Below are 17,704 nucleotides of genomic sequence, written 5' to 3'. Positions count from 1 at the left end.
TCAAGTTTGCGTATAAAGAACAAATACATCTACTTTACTCTATTTTTTTACACTTATCGTTATCTATTGAGGGGTACATGGCTCTCCCATAGTAGAATACTAATAGTACTTTAAATCGTTACCACTCTTCTAAACACAATATGTAAACGATACTTTGCAGTTTGTAGTTCCTTTAACGCGCATATTTCAATATGTGTAGGGACAAGTAAGAGTTAAAGTGTTGATATTTTAGATGAATACACAGTTTTCTTTATTGAAATACTCTTTCCTCAGCTAAAAATTACATGTACAGTAAAACATTCCCCGTTTAGACCTTCGCGTTTCAACTAAAGGAAGGTAATTGCCCGCTTGAACTTGGTCCCTTTAAAGGCTTGCTTTTAACAGCACTCTAAACTAGGAAGCCCGCGCAGCTGCAAATAAAAAGTGCAGTGGTTAAAAATGATCGAGCGGAGAAGTAACGTTTGAAAAATATAAAAAAAAGGTAACAACTGCAGTGAACTGCCACGCGACTACCCGAACTTCCGTGCGGTTCAGTGAACCGGGGAGGAGAAGAAAGAATGCAGCGTCCTTCTCAACGGCGCACTTTCAGAGTGGGTCGTCGCGGCTCGGAATTTATTAGCGCGCTTTCGGAAGCCACAGGCGTAAACGGTGGTGGTGGTGGAAGTGTGACGCATTCACGCTGGCGGGCGCGCTAAAATCCGATGCCATTCGATACACTCACTCCGGCAGACGGCGCTGCGAGCGACCGACCGCTGGCTCCAACGGGAGAAACCAGAGAGGAGAGAGCGAGGAAACCATCGACGACTGCGCCCTCTCTCCTCAAATGCCGTGGCCAGGACCCGACCCCGCGGGGGAGGAGGCGAGCCCCGTGTGCCTTCGACACGGGGCGAGCGGCGCTTCTCAGACTTGGAGCGGCATTCGAAAGGAGCACCCGTGTTTGGGACGCCTCAGCGAGTTGCGATCCTCTCGCTGGTTCTGACCCCTCGTGGCATGTAGACGGCTGGTTCCTAATCAAGCGTATCACCTCAGATCAACGCGACTCTTTGCGCTCCGCTACTGATACAGAGATGACAGCGTGACGACTGTTGCTTATTTTTGGACTTCGTCCGAGGAGTCCGGGAGCCACCTGTGCGAGCTGTGTTTCGCTTACTTTCGTTTCTGTTAACTCTTGAGGAACAGCTGCTGGTGACCAAGTTTTGGGAGGACAGCTCACCACTCATGAGTCATTCTGGGACAGTCTTGAGAACTATTCATTTTTCTCGCTTGGTTTGGACAGAACATCGAGCCTTGATGTGACACAAGATCGTTTTTTTTTTCTCGTAAAAGAAGTGAAAGAGTATATAAAGTGTTTAGACATTCCACAAGAAAAGTTTTTCAGTGGCCCGAGCTGCAAAAAGAAAATGCGAATAGTAGAGGTGTGGATTCCCAAAGTTGCTACCTAAGCGTCCTGGTGAACGTGTGGAGACTGCAGCAGAACAAGTGCTTGATATGAGCACTTAACATAACTAAGACGAAGAAACGAGCTCCATGAAGATCTATTGGCGTCTTTCGTGAGAAACTGATTGATAAATTTCCACTCTAGGCATTTGTTGCCTACTGTGAGGAAAACAGTTTCGCTTTACTTGAAAAAAAGAATATGAGAACTCTTGTGAAGAAGTTATAAAGCTCTATTCTGCTGGAAGATTATTTATATACCGTCTACTAACTTTTCGAACTCTCCTGAAGTGCTACTTCGGATTTCTTTTCATCTCTCTTGAATACATCACAAAGAAAAAAATGGTAAGTGAAAATTTGTGTAATACAGCTGCGTTGATAAACTGTCTCACATGATTTCCCTCAGATTTCAAACAGTTTCTTGCTTCTTCTCGATAATGACAAATTTAACTAATGCTTGTAAAGTTTACATCATTGTTTCCGTTGACATTTTGTTTCTGAAGACCAGTTTATTACGATGCCAATTAGTCTTACTCGTAGGAAGTGTTCACAATTATGATGTACGCAATATTGTGGGTTCTAAAGGCCTCTGCTTCAAAAAAGTAGCACATTCCTCAGTAAGCCCTATGTTATACGTTGCATCGCACGTTATGAGACCTTATTGATCACAATTGTAACGTGTTTTTATTATTTCTGAACCGAGGTTTTCCCTCCGAATAAAATGGTCGTGTTTACACGGTTAATGTTGTTATTTGAGCAATAGCAACAGTAAATACTGCTTCGAAATGAACTTATAAGCTGGTCAGAGAGTTTGCAAAACCCTCCCAATCATTATAAGTATTATATAAAAAGTTTAATATGAATGAAGTTCAACTGCTTTGGTTTAGATACCTATTGACGCTTAGTTTCAGAAAAAAAACAAGGCACATTCTTTTTAGCAAATATTTTCGGATGTTCAAGATTGATACTTCCATATTTGTGTAATCCACTGATATAAGTAACTTTTATAAACTAATAGAAAACCTTGAATCTCAATTACTCCTCAGTGATTCACTTTCCCCTTTGAAGTGTAGCCTATTGGTTTCACATCGTCCTAGATATTCCTCTGTGAAATCAGGATGGCGTTTTACTTCAAGTGCTTAGTGAAACGAAAGATTGCCTAAAGCAATCTTTGACTGCCAGTTCTTTTCAATTGCTAAGCTTGGATTTCACAAAGCAGCTACCTACAGCACCATACGACAAAATCGTGGTTCTTGTAGATTCAAGAAAACCTCTTTATGTGGTTTTACATTACGTAACATGACGAACTTTGAATGTATTATCAAAAATACCTTTGCCAGAACCTGCGTTTGGACAGATTACTCATTGTGAGGGAGTCAATTGGTGAATACGTTTTAGATTATGTAAAACTATGTATCACCTATATTAATTCTCATGAACTGGAAATTTCATGTAATCGTTGTTTCATATACGTTTTCTTTGACAATAATCTGCTGTAGAGCAAGTTTTTTCTCGAAATAAATGTTCTAAAATACGCCCGAAAGACACATTACATGTATTGGCTGATTTCATTACATCTCCGAAATGATCCTTGTAGCCTGATACAGGGCTCGTGTGTGTTGAAAGTTTGAGTTCTTTGTGAATCAGTGACTGAATAAAATCATTTATTTAGGAAAGAGAATATTCTGCTGCCGTTATTTTGGGTCCTGCGTTTTGGTCCCTTTGCATTATTTAAGTACTTTGCTCAGTAGTAGAAAACATTTTTTAGGGTGCACCACAGAATACAGGCACAAGAAAGATTGAAAGAGAAGCGCTGTCTCTTTTTGTGCCAGTTCGTTGGCAGAAAGTTCAGAACAAGAAAAAAAAATGTAGCTGTCGCCTAAGAAAATTCAGCTGTCGCCTAAAAAAAAAAGAGCGAAGTTCACGAAATTCCGAGAAGGGTGTTTACTTGGATATTACTATCATGTGTAGATATGTACCTAGAGAAAACTGGCCACTGTATCGATACACATTTAAAGAAGCATGCTAGCTCATTAGGAAAGAAAACATTTTTCCACTTGTTTGATTGTTGTAATTATGCCATTGTGATAAAACAAACACGGAAACTAACGGCATCTCTTCATATAAAAAGGAGTGCAAAAATCGCATTAGTCACAGTTCGCTGGGCCTAACAGATGAGGATATCATTTTTTTAATCTGTTTAGCACTATCTTTTCTGTTCGCTGTCACATGACTTGCACCACACATGTGCTGTGCTGGTTCTCGGGTACCTATATGTAATTGTACTTTCATAAATAAATAGTTGAGTATTAGTGATCCTATGTCTCTTGTCCCTGTGTTCTGTGCGTGCTAGAAAGGTCAAAATACGAATACATACTAACTCACACAGATATCACTTTCATTGCTTTGTGCCTATGACTTCCATTCTCTCCCCCTTTCTCTCTTTGCTCAGTATGATACAACTAGCCCAGCACTATTTTCTGATATGTAGCCGGAATGGCTGGATGAACAGAAGTTTATTATCAGTTCTTGTTCACCTGTGTTTCTTTAGCATGTGCGAATTTTATTGGTCGGAGTTTATCGAGTGTCAAGTGGTATAATGGCGTAGGAGGCCGGCTCATGCAAATATGGCATCGTATAAAAATGCCGTCTCAGTTGTAATGACATGGCTATACTTGTTAGTACCGAATTCAATGAAGTTTACACGTTCAACGAAATGACTAGAATCGCCACCCCAAGCCTGAATTTAAAAGCGAGGCTTTTTGACAGGTTGTATAGACTTTATATATATATATATATATATATATATATATATATATATATATATATATATATATATATATATATATATATATATATATATATATATATCAATCCTCAGCGCTGACTAGCAAACCCACAGTTTTATTTCCTTCAAGTGTCATGCGGGTACACCCCTTGCATCAAAACAGGAAGGGTGTGGCGCCTGCATGAAATTAGCTCGAACTGTTTCAGATATTCTTATCTTTCCATCAAATGTGAAAACACTGCTGAGAGTATATCTGAACCCTGAACTTAACACTGTTAAAGGTTTTATAAACGCATAGTAGATTTTCTTTTACTCATAGTTCAACTTTCTTTAAAACCATTGTGAAATGGTGAATGTCTGTGGCACTGACTATATATATATATATTTATATCTATCTATCTATCTATCTATCTATCTATCTATCTATCTATCTATCTATCTATCTATCTATCTATCTATCTATCTATCTATCTATCTATATATATATATATATATATATATATATATATATATATATATATATATATATATATATATATATATATATATATATATATAATTTTTCCCTGATATTGAAACGCACTGTAATAACATTAGTAATGCCCAAAAATATTATAAAGAAGACAGTGGAACGTCAAGCATGACGTGCGGTAATGCCACTAATTTCATGACCTTTGCCTTCTCTGTCATTTTTTTTCTGTCATACCTAGGTGATGGTGGGCAAGAGAGAGAGAGAGAGAGAAATGAATAAAAGGAAGAGATAGGGAGGTTAACCTAAAAGCAGAACGTGTTCGCTACTCTTTACGTGGGAAAATAAGGGTCAGAAAAGAGCAAATTTGCGCAGTATTATCATGGTGTAAAAAAACGCCAAGTAAAGACAACTGGGTATGCACTAGAAGAAAACGCTCCCTTTCCTTTCCAGTAGCACGAGTTTTTCGTGTTATTGTTATAGCCTGCATGAACATCATCAATTTGGCGTCCTCCGTAATGCATACAAATTCTTTATTGTGTAAGATTCGTCAAATATATTTGAGTGAACTGATTATGTGCTTCACCTTTAAAACGGTTGTGGCAATGACTAAAACAGTGGTGCATATTAGGTGCATTTACACTAGCTGATATTGTTTTTGGATCCGTTAGGGCCTCAATTTAGGTTAGCTGTTGCCGTAAAAAATAACCAGGCTGACTACATGAGTTAGCGTAATGTCCCGAAATCATAGAAAAACCACAGTGATTGTACGTGAAACGCAGAGTTGAGCAGTTTTCTTCTTCCTACCTATTCTGTTACCAACATTGTCGGGTTTAGGTTTTCGAGGTTGCAATGTTGCATGGCTGCTGGCTTTGTAAAGGATGAAAGCTTTGTAAGATATGCAGCATTCCATCGTAAATAAAAATAAATAAACTCAGAGGATCTTTACCATGAATCTGTAAATAGCTAAGAAAAACCAATATCCATCCGTCTATGTACGCAAAAACACGTAGGAAGTACATGCCACACTAGGCCGGCAAGCCGTTCCACTGGCTGCTGGTTCACTAACATTGAAGAAAGCAGCACAGTGGTGACTCACCTATTAAGATTTCTTGAGATACATGACCAATATTTGGAAAAGACTAATCAACCAGCGGGATTATCACAGAGACAAACACAGGGGCCGCATGCCCCAGTTGGGCTGGCTGTGTTTATGGAGGGCTTGGACAGAATATTTTCTGCACTGTTTTGGTCCGAGCATTCAACCTGTTTCTGCGTTTGCATTTGTTATCGACTTGCTGATCTCTATGTTTCTATGTTTAGTGCCAGAATTTCAATGGTATAGCTGCTTATATACATTGCGTGTGTACCTTTAAAGTACTTGTCGTCACATTCCTAGGGCAGCAATTGTCGCCTTCTTGTTGATTGCGATGTCGATTTAAGCGCATGGCCACTGCAGTAAAAGCCGCAACTATTTATTTATTACAGTAACCTCACCAGCGCGTTCCTCAAGGAATGGCTCAATACTAAATAAGTTTGGCTTTTTTGGACGACTACCATTCATGGTCAAATAATATAAATATGATTGCGGTGGCCAATAGAGTTTTTTAGTGTGAATGAAGAATAAAGCAAATTGATACGCGTTGAAAAAACGTTCATAAACTTGAAACGTCTTATTTTGCTCGGTAAACGCGAGAAACTATGCTGGTATCGATATTGTATGCTGCGGGCATCAGATGGAGCTCACAAACTTCAAGAAGCTCAGTTCTTCAGCCATTTGACGTGCTCTTGCGTTATAGTTTGGCATAGCTTGACGGGGCCTAGTAATCTTAGTGCATATCAGGTCTATCAAATGCAGTGCATATAAAAAAGTTTTTGCTATGCACTGCGCTGTTTCATAGTATCCTTTTCCGCATCAAAGGAATATATCATCAAGCCTACGCCGCCTCGTAAGGATATCAAGCATGATAGACTTGGTTTTTGCAAAGTGCAGCCGTAGTACGTGATATGACATAGCAAAATAAAAAAATGAAGTAACAAACGTGAAGACAGGGCTGCTTGAAATAGGCGAGAACAGTACTTAGTAGAGCGTAATGTGTCAATCCTGTAGACTTGTAAAGACACGTCCTTACAAAGTCGCCTATTTTCGAATGGTTACACAGTGGACTGATGGCAGTGTCAAAAACTGGACGTGAGAGCCACGGCAGAAGTATTTTTATTATGGCATCGTTCTGTCAAAGAGACTTAACATATGCATGGCATACACCATTGGACAGCTGAAAAGAAGAAAATAAGAACTGTGAAACACACAATCTGGGGTGGAAATCCGTAGGCAATGCTGCCACGTTGCCTGTGTTGGAAGGAGCCTACGCTTCGCTGGGCATGGTAGGGTATGAAGGAAAACGCGTTAGCAGGCGGGCAGGAACTGCCCGATAAAAACTGGCAATCTGCTTTGGATAGTGCTGATCGGTCACGTGGCAAATAAACAAAAGTGAAGCATTTCCTGAAGCGTGGTTGGAAGCCTGCATTAAGCGTGAGTGATTGCACGAACATTTTGTCTTTTTGCGATTCAGAAATGTGTTTCGTTTTCATTCTTTTCAACGCACTTTTGCGTTCATTCTCGAGAGCAGTAATGTTCTTCAGTGTGTACCAGGAGAGCGGGGAAGAAAAAGAAGGAAGCCCCAGCTGGTGTAATTCTCACGCGGGAACCCAGTGACCTGCAGCAGGCACTTGGGGCGAGAACAAGCCTGCCTTTTTAGCCTATGGGTGCTCACCGAAGGAGATAACTCGAGTCGAAGAGACGTGCTGTAGACCGGTCCGCTGTGGCGGATGCATATCATGCCGTATGCTCCATCACATATATAAATGCCGTGCTATAGCTTTCATATATATGGCGTGGCCCGTATGACATAATACTTCGGGCCATATATGCACTGCACAATGCTAGATGCCCCATTTCCCTTTTTCTCTATAAATAAAAGACTGCGAGCTGAATATTATTGACACAGAATCAAACATACTTTATTGTTTCCTGCACCTGCTCTTCCTCGGTATTGGGAAGTTCGTATCTACTTGGTTTAATAGGAGCTCAGCTGTGGGAGCTCAGCTGTGGGAGTGCGCCCGACGCGAGAATTCAGCGCCATCTCCCTACTGATGACAACGAGATGAAGGTACGGTTATCGGGGGATCACCAAACGCCATATGGTCTATATGAATGGCTTGCCGTTAGCCTCCACGACAACGTATGCTTCGAGGTCTAGTAGTCAGCACCGCGTTTTGTGGATTCGGAAGTGGCTTTTTCGACGCCCTGCGACAAAATCTTCTTGTTTTGTTTTCTTTGCAGCTTGTTAGTATATGTTTTACAACGTCAGTCAACGCAACCGTGGTGGTCGCGCCATGAAACGCTTGCATGTTAAAAGAATAGCGAAGAAAATAATAAAAGAAAGGCAAAGTAACACGCTAGGACGTGTAGCAGCGTCTAGCACTCATGCGCACATAGTCATAAAACTGTAAACTCTCCAACAGTATGGGTCAACCTCGACTCACTTGTATGAAGTAAACTACAATGCACGATGCCAAAAAAAGGCTTGCAAGACTGGCTCCCCGGTATCGAGGACACGCTTTGCGCTTCGAGCTGATGGTGTTGTCAATCCAACAAGCAGTGTGCGCATTATGCTTATCAACGATCTTAACGAAGCAATGAGACGTAGTTCTTCATCGCGAAGATCCTTAGTCGAATCACGTGTCGTCTCTCAACCACACGACATACGCTGTCCCCTTCTTCACCTCTGCGTCTTTTTTGGCTCTCCGGGAAAGTAGATAATTTAACATGGCTGGATGAATTCGAATAATAGGCAGACTGCGTTGACCACCTCGTAGCAAGAGGAACAATGGCAGTTGATTTCGATCCCGCACGCAAAGTTGCATGTCAATGGAAGAGAAACTTCAAAAACCCGCGTGGTGTACGTTGTCATTGCCCGGTAAAGAACATCATAAGGCCGTTGTTTGTGGATATTTCCGCTAAGGCATGACTCCTAATCGTATTGCGTTTTTTTCAGAAACATTATTATTATTATTATTATTATTATTATTATTTGGAATAATTCTTCCGCTTGAATACTACATTGATGAATGTGTGTGAAAATTTATTAAGATCTTTGAAGGGAATAGTAGATAAGAAACAGCCTTTTTCTGTATAAATGTAGCCAACGAGCTCCTTTTGAACTACGGCATATGGATTGAAATCAGGTAGTGTTTTGTGATTTGCCGCCTCAAAACATTGCAACAGCTTAGGAGGAGGGGAACCTAATTATTATGTCGCCGGGCGTATTGCGCGGAAAAGCTTCGAGTAGTCGGAGGTTCTCGGCCTGCTGTAGAGGAATACCCAGTCCAGGGGGCCGCTCACAGCAGTCGCTCCGCAGGCTCGGTCCATCAGACTCAGCTGATCTTCTAGGTTCTCGCTGGTCAACAGCTCGTCGCATTGCTCCTTTTTGGGATTCTCTAATGGTAGTAAGGCTCCAATGGTCTGAAATTTTCGCGTGACATGGTACTGACTACGTTCAGCTGAGTACAATAGACAGTGAAAGAAGTATGCCGAGGGATTAATTTCACTCAGGGTGTGTGATTTTAAAAGCGTAGAGAGTTGAGCATTAATTTTCACTGACTGCTGTTGTTTGCTGTGAAGCTGATTGTATTCTGCAAAAATTCGCTAGTAGGCTTTCATAGGAGTTTAGTGGCCTCATGTATACTCCTATCCCCGTCATCTGGTTGCTGATGATTTTGAGAAGCACGATAAATATTCAGTGTAATAATAAATGCTACCAAGTGATGCGTATGTTTGACGGGTCTTCTCTAAGGGAGGCTGGTTGCCAAACTCCTTTAGCATTCGAGTTACCGAAGTCTGTGTGCACAACATTACGAACAGGGGTGCACAATAAGGTCTATTGATTTAAGAATATTTGTTGGATGATCCAATGACGCGCACGATTCTGCAAATCAGGGGTAAGATAAGCATGTTAAGCTTGCGTGGAAGCGTGAACATTAGTTTCTGAGGAAAAGAAAGAGTCGTTTGCAACAGTGCGGGTAAAAGGAGCAGACAACCCCTTTAATCAACCATATGACTAAGCAATCAGCCCCCCCCCACCCTATCAAGCGGGTCACCAGAGCGCGCTTTAAACGCGTGCTTTTTGTAAGGTGCATGCCAAACGTGCAAAACGGCTCTAAATCGCTCTATTCGGGGAGGAATCACCCGCGAGCCTAGCGCCGAAATTCAACAAATGGTTCGTTATCGCTTTCTGGAAACAAGCAAAAAAACAACATAACCAAATGTTCGCTCCTAGTTTCGGAACGCGAACGCAGTGCAGATGAGACGGCAAAATAAGAGACGACCAAGAGGTAGAAAGGCTTAACCGCACACTCAACGCATCCAGCGGGGGCTGGGCACCACAACCTCGAAACAAGGCCCCACATTCGCAGGCCAGTATTGTGGCACACGCGAGACGTCCGGGTTCATTTGCATCCAGCGCTGCTCGTGACGGTTCTTCAGAGGTGCAGCTTGCGCCATGCGTCGAGCTCGACTCAGCGAACCACGTTGAAGCCACCCGTTGTGCGCTTTACAACGACTGCCGCTCCCATGACGAAGGCCGACGGAAGCGGTGGGGTGGTCTGTTGCAAACAAAAGACTTCCGCGCAAGTGCGCACCCTCAAGTTGATCGAGAACTCGACCGGAAGCTGACTCTGACCCCAAGAAACCTGCGCTTGTGCACGTTGATTAAGCGTACCACCACCGTCCCCACGACGGCGGCAGTTGCGTGCGGCATGATTCATCATTAATCAGAGGCCCAAGCACACGAGGGGTTTCGATTACAGTTATTTGCCTGCCCGAACTGAGACTTACTTTAGCGTGCTCCGGCTTTCGCGTATTTTCTTAAGGAGTTATGGCCGTGTCGCCGCTTAATGCGGGGAGGTTTGGTTTACGAGAACGGATGAATTGCTTAATTAGTCTGCAGACGTGCGTGGCATGGCTAAACTGTATGCGCCAACGAACTGCCATCGTCACGCAGTTCGTTGGTGGCATGCGTGAGTGCCCCTTCGCCAGACGGAATTTAGCTATAAAGTTTTTGCCCACTTCAGGGGAAGTCATTGTGTCGAAACATATTAAGCAACTACGGACAAATAACTCTCTCATTTTTTTTCTTCACTCCTGTGTACCCCCCTCCCCTCTCCCTCCAAATAAAGGCTTACCTGAGAAAAAACCGCGATGAAGAAAATGCTTCGAACTCGAACCGATCTTCACGACATACGGCTACATGCAACGCATTCGAGCACATACGCTGTAGTTAGAAGCGTTGTGCGAACACAAAAAAAAAAAAAACAGACAAGAGCTTTTTGAAGACCCCTCCCCCCCCCCCCCCTAAGAAACACCAATTAGTGGTTCTGTTTACGAGCAAAGACAACCAGCTTACGCTAATCAGCCCGGCAAGAAAAAAACGTCGGAACATTACCGATCCAAGTTCAGGACAAAAGCCTCGTCAGTTAATGAAGTTGATTACAGCTGCTTGTTCGACTTTCTTTATTCTATGGCCATGTGACGCGAGCAAGCAGTAGGCAAAACGATAATGACGCGGATGACGCACTGGCTCCGAAACCATGCAGGTTTTCGCGACATGACGAAACGCCACAGGCATTTCCAGCAAAAAAAATATTGTGAGCCCTCGAAATACTATGAAGATGGAAGGCAGGAAAGCCAGCTGCTGTAGCTTCACATTCTGTGACAACGGCTTACGTTGTTTTCATGCCCAATGACTCTTCATTGTACATTCCCACTCTTCTTGCTCTTCCCGCTCTACTTTCACTGCGCGGGTGAGACGCGTTCGTCCCATAGCGAATCCTAAGGGCAACTGTGGATAACAGCGCTATAGCGCGATTTCTTCGTCATGAGACATAAGAGGCACAACTATTGGTAGGAAGTACCACCGACGAGTACTGTGACAGTTGTAAAACAAGCGTTGATATTGATGACGGGCACTGAAAATAATTGTTCCATTTGTCACCCTGTCCGCCGATGTGATACGCTAGAAGCTAGCCATATAGAGCTTCGCTGTAAAACTGCCAATGAAATGTTGCTTATACACGTTGCCAAGCGTAGGAACAGAAACCCCTGCAGCGTTTCCTTGAAATTCTGTCACCGTTCAGGCTAAGGCATCATGACTGTTTGTACTAAGGAAGTAAGCGACGTACCTTGTATCAACGCAGCTACGGGTTATATGTGACCCTCCTTCTCAGCAATGCTTTTTCTTCTTAACTATCTCTATGCGCAGCCTTCGCTGGTGACGACAGCACGCTCGACGGAGCGGAGGCGCATCACTGAGTGGTTGATATCTGGTCATCCTTGTACCACTGCGCTGCCAGTCATTCCCTTTTTATTGTCCTATACGCCAGCAAATTGCAAAATCCAAGTACGCTGATGAACAGTGTTTTAGAACGCTGACTAATAATCGTATACTCGGGAAATGTGGTTGCGGCTTTAATGTTACCACTGTGAATTCAGGAGTGAAGCTGTAGCCACAGACGCGCGTATACTGGCATTGATCGGAATGTGACAGCCTGACGTCCACTGCATCGACGAGCTGAAGCGACTTCGCCAGTTTCTTTCGTGAGCAACCTTAGAGCTATGATAATATGAGAAGGATAGGGGGAGATTGGCAAAGAGCGAAAACCTACGTCAGTAGTTCAGCACGCGTCATGACGCTGGAGTGATGACCCTGGGCACCTTTTTAGTTTTTTTTTTTGTTTGAACACGCCGTTTTTCTTCAGTATGATTGTGAGCTCGTGCGCGAGCATGTGGTGTCACCCTGTGGTGGCCGCAGTAAATATAAAGCTCGTGAAGCTGAATTATGTCATAGACATTGTGTTTATGGCGTGGTCATCTATGTTTATGGCATCAATTATTGGGTGAGAAGGAAGTAATGTCGGGATAAATGAGGCTGCACGGTATTTTTCTGTGCAATTGTTCCCAGGAGGCCCGAATGGCGACCAGTGGGGCTCTCGGACCACGGTGAAAAAAGTGTTGCAGTGCACCTTTACCTATAGATAAAAGTTCGCCACATGTAAAAGGTAACCCAACAGAAAATATTAGCAGAACAGAAATGTCTTCAAATTATCAGTGATGTAAGGTAATTGAGCATGAAGCATTTGTGTGTTTCCTTGAAAATATGGCTCAAACAACTCAGGGGGATTGGCCAAGAAAGCGTAGAATATTTTTTCTGGGAGCATTTTTATCCCGACTCTTTTTCTTTTCGACCTGTTGCGGGAATTGCCTTAAGTGAGACAGAAACGGATGAACAAATTGGCGCCGTATCTTCATTTTTCTGCAAATGTCGTCGAAAGACGATAGTCTTGCGTGTGGAGAGAGTGTACAAGACATTCATTTGATGTTCTGCGCGAGAAAATCGGTGAGTGGTATTCTGGAGGCGCTGAGTTATAGTGCCTCGAGCGTGCAGTGGAGGCGAACGAACGCATTAAGTCACGTCACACGTGAGACATCAGCGCCATCTGGCAGTTTCCTTAGAAAACAAAGCGCGTGGCTCTGCGACAGGTGTGCGGGCCCATCTCAGAGGTGATAAGGTGTAGAACGCAAGGCGACGGGTAGGTGCCACCACCGTCTCGTCTTAGCAAAGCGTTGGAAACACTCTCCGTTCCGTGCAAGCGTTGCATGGTCAGCGCAGCATGATAAGCGCTACGGTCTTTAAAATTACTTACTTATGCCTTTTCAAGTAAAAGACGCACATGCAGATTATATACTTGTTATGGTGCCCAAGACATGCGCAGTATTTCCTTTTTAATTTACAATTGCACAAGCATCAGCGCTCAATCTTGAGCAACATTGGTGGGCGCTGCGGATGGGGTCGGCAGTTTCAAGTACGCGATGCCGTTGAGAGTGGACAAACAGACAAATGTACAGACAGACAGACAGACAGACAGACAGACAGACAGACAGACAGACAGACAGACAGACAGACAGACAGACAGACAGACAGACGGACGGACGGACGGACGGACGGATCGACGGACAGACAGACAGACCGACAGACGGACGGACGGACGGATGGTTGGACGGATGGACAGACAGACAGACAGACAGACGGACGGACGGACGGACGTACGGATGGACGGACAGACAGACAGATGGACGGCCAGACAGACAGACGGATGGGCAGACAGACAGACAGACAAAGAAAATTTTTGCGTCAAAGGTCCCCAAGAAAGACTATCGTCTTTAAAACGTAATCTTAGCTGAGTTGAATAAACACTGGACAAACGGACGGACGGACGGACAGACAGACAGACAGACAGACAGACAGACAGACAGACGGTCGGAAGGATGGACAGACAGACAGACAGACAGACAGACAGACAGACAGACAGACAGACAGACAGACAGGCGGACGAACGGAATTGTGCCGCATGACTTTCTGAAGGGCCATTACTGTGGTGGCTCCTTTCCGGTGGACACAACACTTACTGAAGCTTGGGAACTTGCGGCGCGTGTCCCATCAAGGGCATCGAACAGCGCAATGCGTTTTAGTCATTAGCGTTAATGCGTGGGCGCCTACCAGCGAAGACCCGCCGTATAGGCTTCGCCAGTTACATATGCCACAGCCGCGGCTTCGAAATAGCGAGAGCCAAATCATGACACTGCACGTTGCATCATTCTCACAGTCATTACAGCTTCGACGTCGAGGCAATACGTTGTTCGAAATTGTTCAGTAATTCTCAGCGCAATCACTTTTCTAGCGGCAAAATCAGTTGTATGCAATGCGCAAGGGTAATGCACACATTTTAATTACGGTTCTGACGCTGCTCGCTACTGTATCTTGGCAAGAGTTGATGCATTGTGCACTCGGGCACGTGGGCGTAAGCACGGATCTCTAAAGGGGGGAGGGTTAGTTTTATGGCAGTCTTCCCCCCCCCCCCCACCATACCCTGCACTTCACTACCGCCTTCCCAAATGACTTTACAACAGAACGCAGGGCAAGGACGATGTATTGAAGAAGATAAAAGAACCGCCCCCTTCCCTCCCCCCCCCGTGTGCCCCTCGGCTCATGCGCTTAGGATATTCCAGCCTTCTTTATCACCCATTGAAAAACGGCAGTAAAGATGTCTTTCAGTGCTGCGCATTACCGTTAGAAGGCTAGAGCAACGGCGAAAACGTCAGGGGAAAACCAGTGGTGACGTTTTCGCTAGAGTTTTCTTAACGAGCTTCGGTTGGATCGCAGGCTGTTGTTAGACGGGCCCTGCTAGACGCTTTATAGGCCGGAACTTCGTATGTTAGCTTTTTGCTCTGCTTCGGAGAAAATATGTTGTCGCAGTAGTTCTCGAGTTGCTTTAATGTCGAGTCGTTTAAAACTCTTACTTTCTACTCACGCGCCCACCAACTTTTGTTCTCCAAGTCAACGCCGTGCAAGTTTGATAGAGTACGCGACCGTTCGTGGAAACAGTGCAACAAATGATTGATGAGGCGAAGCTCGGCTAGGTTTCCTAAACTACGCAGAATTGTAATTTTGGCTGTCTAAGCACTTGCTGGCAGTTCTTGACCTGCCCCCTCCCCCCCCCCCCCAAAAAAAAAGAAATTCTTGCAAAATTGGTGGCTGCCACGCTCACGCATAGCCACCTTTATTACGCGCTGCTCTTTGCTCTCGCTCTTTTCTCATGAGCCCTAGACTAAAAAAAAAGAGATAGAAAAAAAAGGAAGCCAGAGAGCCTGGCTGAAGTGATTCTAACCACGCGATAGCTGGGTGCATGTCTGTTTGAAGATTGACGCAGAGGGGATGACAGGAGAGTTATTGCAAACAATAGTTTGAATTAGATGAGTTGCTTGATACCGCTGTAACTACGATTGAATTACAACAGCCGAAGTATATGAAAGAAAACGTTGCTTGTCAACGTGATTCAGTGCACTAGAGTAAGGAACAGGAGTGAGTGGAAAGGCCAGTCTAGAAAATATTCAAGTCATCCTAGCCAGTCTAGAAAAAACTTCGTTGATAGGTGGCATTTCGCGGTTCTGCGACGTTATGGTGGTGAAGCTACCTATTCAGAAGGTCCAGGACACAAGACTTCTGAAAGATTGTCATTTGACATTAATGAACGACTATTGGTCGTAATACGTAGAGAACTAGCTTTTGAACATCACTAGCAAAAGTTCAGTTATTGCGGTGTACAAGTCCATGCATTGGCTTATGAATGTGGTGTTTCAGGTAAACATTTCAAACAGATAAGCTTTGGCTTCTAATTCCGGTAAGTGAACTCACTGAAGACATAACCTGACATGTTAGATTCTCTTTAGGAACTCGTTTTCATAGTTTCTGGTTGGCCACGAAAGGAAATAGTTCTACCGTATATACCAACAGAAGTTATACACATAGCCTGGTGTTTCTCATATCTCTTCTTTTTGAAAATAACTCGCTGTCTTCTTCTTTATTATTTATTAGGAATATATAAATAGTAATTTATTAAAACGTTCATAATCTTTCTAAGTATATACCTTGCTCCTGAATGCCTAGAGCAGCTATATATATATATATATATATATATTAAAATAGAGGTGTTGTACGTCGAGAAAGGTTCAGACGTAGCTTGGCAAAATGTCCTTTATCAGGCAGGTCTGGCTAATGGCGAGCGGCGTGCGCGAGCTACTACTGCAGCCACCGATCATCATCGTCTTCTTCGTTGCCAGCAGAGCGTCCGTTACTCAGATTCATTAATTCATTACAATTACTCCCCGCGAAATAAGGAGCCATCCTGGCGACCTATGGACAAGTAAACACGGGAGGGTCGTAGCAGGGCTTAAGTCTCGAGACGTGGACAATTTCCTGGCCACGACGACGTTGGTCAGAAGATGGTTCCAGTGGCTCGGTGAGGTAATTCACCGGTGACGTTTTTTGTAGCACACGATATGGGCCGTGATACTTGGGGACCAACTTGGTAGAAAGGCCAGGTGTAGCAGAGGGAACATGCAGCCAGACGAGTGAACCTGGATTGTAGGAAGTGGTGTTATTTGATGCGTCATGGTGGTGCTTTTGGCGTCCTTGGTCTTGGGTTGTGAATGCTCTTGCCAGTTGGCGGCATTCCTCAGCGTATGTAGCGGCTTGAGACAAAGTTGTGGACTCTGAGGAGTCAGGTTTGTACGAAAGAATGTTGTCCATAGTGCAAAAAGGTTCGCGTCCGTAAAGGAGGAAAAAAGGAGAGAACCAAGTAGTGCTTTGAATGGCGGTATTATAAGCGAACGTGATAAGCGGGAGCACTCGGTCCCAATTGGAGTGGTCTGACGAGATATACATAGACAGCATGTCACCAAGGGTGCGGTTGAAGCGCTCTGTCATTCCATTGGTCTGGGGATGATAGGCGCTTGTAGTGCGGTGAACGACGTGGCACTCACGCAGCAATGCTGTGATGACGTCTGACAAGAATACGCGACCACGATCACTCAGTAACTCCCGAGGTGCTCCATGCCGTAATACGATGATGTGAAGAACGAAAGTCGCAACGTCCTTTGCTGTAGACGAGGGAAGGGATGAAGTTTCGGCATACCGCGTGAGATGGTCGACGGCAACTATGATCCAGCGGTTACCGTCAGCGGTGTTGGGAAGGGGACCGTAGATATCGATGCCGACGCGGTCGAATGGTCGGGATGGGCATGGTAAGGGTAGCAAGGTACCGCTGGCGTGACAAGGGGGAGTTTTTCGTCTCTGGCACGTCGAGCAGGCCCGAACGTATTGCCGTATAAAACGGTACATGCCACGCCAGTAATATCGGAGACGTATGCGAGAATAAGTCTTCAGGAAACCTGCGTGGCCACATTGGGGGTCGTCATGAAACGTGGAACAAATGTCGGATCGCAGATGACGTGGAATCACGAGTAGCCACTGACGTCCACCGGGTGCGTAGTTGCGTCGGTACAGCACGTCGTCGCGAGTGGCGAAGTGCTCCACTTGCCGACGCAACGTGCGAGAAGG

At 44.3% G+C, this 17,704-nt stretch overlaps 1 protein-coding gene across 2 annotated transcripts in view; it reads left to right on the top strand.

Moving 5' to 3' along the window:
• Positions 1-17,704, top strand: part of LOC119169587 (guanylate cyclase soluble subunit beta-1-like) — a 133,137-nt gene that overhangs the window by 23,201 nt on the left and 92,232 nt on the right. The window contains exon 1 of one of the 2 annotated variants that reach the window (XM_075875132.1): positions 1,507-1,779. The exons of the other annotated variant lie outside the window; for it this stretch is intronic. Within the exon in view, the coding sequence (XP_075731247.1) occupies positions 1,777-1,779 (3 nt within the window). The 5' untranslated portion in view covers positions 1,507-1,776. Of the gene's footprint in view, positions 1-1,506; positions 1,780-17,704 lie in introns of those variants that run through there. 2 annotated transcript variants of the gene reach the window in all.

The sequence above is a fragment of the Rhipicephalus microplus genome, chromosome 2 (genome assembly GCF_043290135.1).
Source record: "Rhipicephalus microplus isolate Deutch F79 chromosome 2, USDA_Rmic, whole genome shotgun sequence".
In the NCBI taxonomy this organism is placed as follows: domain Eukaryota; kingdom Metazoa; phylum Arthropoda; class Arachnida; order Ixodida; family Ixodidae; genus Rhipicephalus; species Rhipicephalus microplus.
The sequence above is the reverse complement of the archived record's forward strand: the minus strand, read 5'-3'. Positions and strand labels throughout refer to the sequence as shown.